The sequence below is a fragment of the Tachysurus fulvidraco genome, chromosome 14, assembly GCF_022655615.1.
Source record: "Tachysurus fulvidraco isolate hzauxx_2018 chromosome 14, HZAU_PFXX_2.0, whole genome shotgun sequence".
Lineage (NCBI taxonomy): Eukaryota > Metazoa > Chordata > Actinopteri > Siluriformes > Bagridae > Tachysurus > Tachysurus fulvidraco.
The window spans coordinates 26,874,581-26,879,580 of NC_062531.1; the positions used below are offsets into that span (position 1 = coordinate 26,874,581).

Consider the following 5,000-nt stretch of genomic DNA (forward strand, 5'->3'; position numbering starts at 1 on the left):
TCATTATAAACACTGAGAGTGGGATTATAAATCATTATAAACACAGAGTGGGATTATAAATCATTATAAACACTGAGAGTGGGATTATAAATCATTATAAACACTGAGTGGGGTTATAAATCATTATAAACACAGAGTGGGATTATAAATCATTATAAACACTGAGAGTGGGATTATAAATCATTATAAACACTGAGTGGGATTATAAATCATTATAAACACTAAGTGGGATTATAAATCATTATAAACACTGAGTGGGATTATAAATCATTATAAACACTAAGTGGGATTATAAATCATTATAAACACTGAGTGGGATTATAAATCATTATAAACACTGAGAGTGGGATTATAAATCATTATAAACACTAAGTGGGATTATAAATCATTATAAACACTGAGTGGGATTATAAATCATTATAAACACTGAGAGTGGGATTATAAATCATTATAAACACTGAGTGGGATTATAAATCATTATAAACACTGAGAGTGGGATTATAAATCATTATAAACACAGAGTGGGATTATAAATCATTATAAACACTGAGAGTGGGATTATAAATCATTATAAACACTGAGTGGGATTATAAATCATTATAAACACTAAGTGGGATTATAAATCATTATAAACACTGAGTGGGATTATAAATCATTATAAACACTGAGAGTGGGATTATAAATCATTATAAACACTGAGTGGGATTATAAATCATTATAAACACTGAGAGTGGGATTATAAATCATTATAAACACAGAGTGGGATTATAAATCATTATAAACACTGAGAGTGGGATTATAAATCATTATAAACACTGAGTGGGATTATAAATCATTATAAACACTGAGAGTGGGATTATAAATCATTATAAACACAAAGTGGGATTATAAATCATTATAAACACTGAGAGTGGGATTATAAATCATTATAAACACTGAGTGGGGTTATAAATCATTATAAACACTGAGTGTGGGATTATAAATCATTATAAACACTGAGTGTGGGATTATAAATCATTATAAACACTGAGAGTGGGATTATAAATCATTATAAACACAGAGTGGGATTATAAATCATTATAAACACAGAGTGGGATTATAAATCATTATAAACACAGAGTGGGATTATAAATCATTATAAACACAGAGTGGGATTATAAATCATTATAAACACTGAGAGTGGGATTATAAATCATTATAAACACTGAGTGGGATTATAAATCATTATAAACACTAAGTGGGATTATAAATCATTATAAACACTGAGTGGGATTATAAATCATTATAAACACTGAGAGTGGGATTATAAATCATTATAAACACTGAGAGTGGGATTATAAATCATTATAAACACTGAGTGGGATTATAAATCATTATAAACACTGAGAGTGGGATTATAAATCATTATAAACACAGAGTGGGATTATAAATCATTATAAACACTGAGAGTGGGATTATAAATCATTATAAACACTGAGTGGGATTATAAATCATTATAAACACTGAGAGTGGGATTATAAATCATTATAAACACAGAGTGGGATTATAAATCATTATAAACACTGAGAGTGGGATTATAAATCATTATAAACACTGAGTGGGGTTATAAATCATTATAAACACTGAGTGTGGGATTATAAATCATTATAAACACTGAGTGTGGGATTATAAATCATTATAAACACTGAGAGTGGGATTATAAATCATTATAAACACAGAGTGGGATTATAAATCATTATAAACACAGAGTGGGATTATAAATCATTATAAACACAGAGTGGGATTATAAATCATTATAAACACAGAGTGGGATTATAAATCATTATAAACACTGAGAGTGGGATTATAAATCATTATAAACACTGAGTGGGATTATAAATCATTATAAACACTAAGTGGGATTATAAATCATTATAAACACTGAGTGGGATTATAAATCATTATAAACACTGAGAGTGGGATTATAAATCATTATAAACACTGAGTGGGATTATAAATCATTATAAACACTGAGTGGGATTATAAATCATTATAAACACTGAGAGTGGGATTATAAATCATTATAAACACAGAGTGGGATTATAAATCATTATAAACACTGAGAGTGGGATTATAAATCATTATAAACACTGAGTGGGATTATAAATCATTATAAACACTAAGTGGGATTATAAATCATTATAAACACTGAGTGGGATTATAAATCATTATAAACACTGAGAGTGGGATTATAAATCATTATAAACACTGAGTGGGATTATAAATCATTATAAACACTGAGTGGGATTATAAATCATTATAAACACTGAGAGTGGGATTATAAATCATTATAAACACAGAGTGGGATTATAAATCATTATAAACACTGAGTGGGATTATAAATCATTATAAACACTGAGAGTGGGATTATAAATCATTATAAACACAGAGTGGGATTATAAATCATTATAAACACTGAGTGGGATTATAAATCATTATAAACACTGAGAGTGGGATTATAAATCATTATAAACACAGAGTGGGATTATAAATCATTATAAACACTGAGAGTGGGATTATAAATCATTATAAACACTGAGAGTGGGATTATAAATCATTATAAACACTGAGTGCAGTGTGCCAGATGCCACCTGTAGTTATTAACATGAATATTAATAAAACACTTTAGAGCCAAATGATTGTATAAAGACAGAAAGTTATTTTAAACAATGTGTTCATTTTATTTTCATATTTAAACAATTTTATCTCATTATGTTTATATTTCTGACTGAATTCCTATAAATGTGTTGTTTAAAATAATTGTAATAAAAATCTATAAGAATCCTGCAGATGTTTGATGACAGCAATAAAAGACAAACTGCGTTCATATTAAAGTCCTCGTAATAACTGAGTAATGACACTGAACAACTGATCATGTAGTGAACTACACAAAGTGCTACATCTACACTCGGAGTCGGAGTAACCAGGACACCCCCTCCAACAGGCCTGAGAGAGACTCGGCCACCACGTCCTGCACCTACACACACACACACACACACACACACACACACACACACACACGCACACACGCACACACGCACACACGCACACACGCACACACAGAGCATTACTCTAATGGGAACTTAATTGTGTGTGTGTGTGTTAATTGTGTGTGTGTGTTAATTGTGTGTGTGTGTGTGTGTGTGTGTGTGTGTGAGGTCACCATCCATGGGTTGGGCAGAAGATGGAGTTGAAGCTGATGAGCGACAGAAACACACGCACTCCTTCTCTGATTCTCTCCATCTCTAGACACACAGGAGAGGACGAGGAGAGGACGAGTGGGAGAACCGAACATGGGCTGCACCACTGCACTGATCTGAGCATACTCATCCTCCCTTATAGCTAACACACACACACACACACACACACACACACACACACACACACACACACACACACACACACGGCATCACTAACATTAGTCTAAATTAGAGCTAAAAGTTAAACATGCCAAACTGACAGAGAATATGTGAGCTGATACACTCTGCACTGTGATTGGTCAGTGACCAACCTGCTTCATAACTATACACATAATAAACATTATATAAAAATGATCGATAAGTAAATAAATATCTGAAAGACTGAATGCTGATAAATGACAGCAGAATTCTGACCCGTCTCTGTCTCTGCGTTAGTGACGTAAATAAATCCGTTAACGGAGCGAAACACTTCCTGAAACTGAGGAGCGATGCTGTAACGAGGCCTTCCTGATCCATCATCATCATCATAACGTACGAAGACTTTACTGTTCACTCTCGTCCGCTCCACACGTGCTCGCGCTCTCTCTGCACTGCGCACACGCACACACGCGCACACACACACACACACACACACACACACACGCGCGCACACACGTTTACTGTGTGTCATAAATGATCTGCTGTGTATTAGGAGTTTGGGTGGAGTTTGGGTGGAGAACTCTGTACCTGTTGGTTGAATATAAAGTGATGATGTTGAATTTGGGATGGCCTTCATACTCAAAAGTGATCCCTGAACCGATACCTAACACACACACACACACACACACACACACACACACACACACACACACACACACACACACACACACACAGTGTGACAGCTAAATATAAAAATGATATAAATAAATATTTATTACTATACAAAAGTAAGTGTTCTGTCAGGTTCTAGACAATAAACTCTACATTGTGGGACCTGCAGAACAGAACAAACACTTCAGTCTGATATCCTTCTGTTACTGAGCACACTATGTTAGAGTACTAGGGAACAGGAACAGGTGTGTGTGTGTGTGTGTGTGTGTGGTGTGTGTGTGTGGTGTGTGTGTGTGGTGTGTGGTGTGTGCGGTGTGTGTGGTGTGTGTGGTGTGTGTGTGGTGTGTGTGTGTGTGCGGTGTGTGTGTGTGTGTGTCTGTGTTCACTGTTAATCTGCCGCTGTGGAATTCCTGCTACTCTCAGGACATTAGGAGAGTTCATCATCACAGTCATGAGTGACACATCGAGCTGCTCCAACCCAGAACCAAACATGGAGAACCTCGGTTCTGTCTCTGACACCAGAGAGTGCAGGAAAGACGACAGAGCAGAAGGAGGAGTGCAGCGCTGCGGAGAACGACACTCAGGACAACAACGCAGATATCTAAAGGACAGAGTTTACAGTAATACTGTGTTACACTGTGTGTGTGTGTGTGTGTGTGTGTATATAGCCCTGTCCTTTCTGCAGTCTGGTCATCACTCACTCTGCCATAAAGTCCAGTTTCTGTATCTCCGTGTCTGTGTCGGTCTCTGTGGCACCACCTGCAGGTTCAGTGAGGAAGTGCAGTCTCGGTGTGGACAGGTGATCTACTGAGCTCCAGTGGGCTGCATCCCGAATCAGGAAGTACTTCCAGAGCAGAGGGTCACGCACCATGGAGCTCCAGTACTGACAGGTAGCCCCAAGCCTGCACAGATCCCGAGGGGACAGGAAGGTCAGGATCAGGAGAAGCACAT

The 5,000-nt window shown here is 36.3% G+C and overlaps 1 protein-coding gene across 3 annotated transcripts in view; it reads right to left on the reverse strand.

Moving 5' to 3' along the window:
- Positions 1-2,696: 2,696 nt before the first annotated feature.
- Positions 2,697-5,000, reverse strand: part of fbxo4 (F-box protein 4) — a 4,398-nt gene continuing 2,094 nt past the window's right edge. For 2 of the 3 annotated variants that reach the window (XM_027171078.2, XM_027171079.2), the window contains 6 exons: positions 4,751-5,000; positions 4,436-4,650; positions 3,966-4,041; positions 3,654-3,829; positions 3,203-3,381; positions 2,697-3,016 (listed from right to left, as the gene is read on the reverse strand). The exon at positions 4,751-5,000 is cut by the window's right edge and continues 4 nt beyond it. In XM_027171078.2, coding sequence (XP_027026879.2) covers positions 2,942-3,016; positions 3,203-3,381; positions 3,654-3,829; positions 3,966-4,041; positions 4,436-4,650; positions 4,751-5,000 — 971 coding nt within the window. In that variant the 3' untranslated portion in view covers positions 2,697-2,941. The remainder of the gene's footprint in view (positions 3,017-3,202; positions 3,382-3,653; positions 3,830-3,965; positions 4,042-4,435; positions 4,651-4,750) is intronic. The other variant, XM_027171080.2, reaches the window with a different exon arrangement.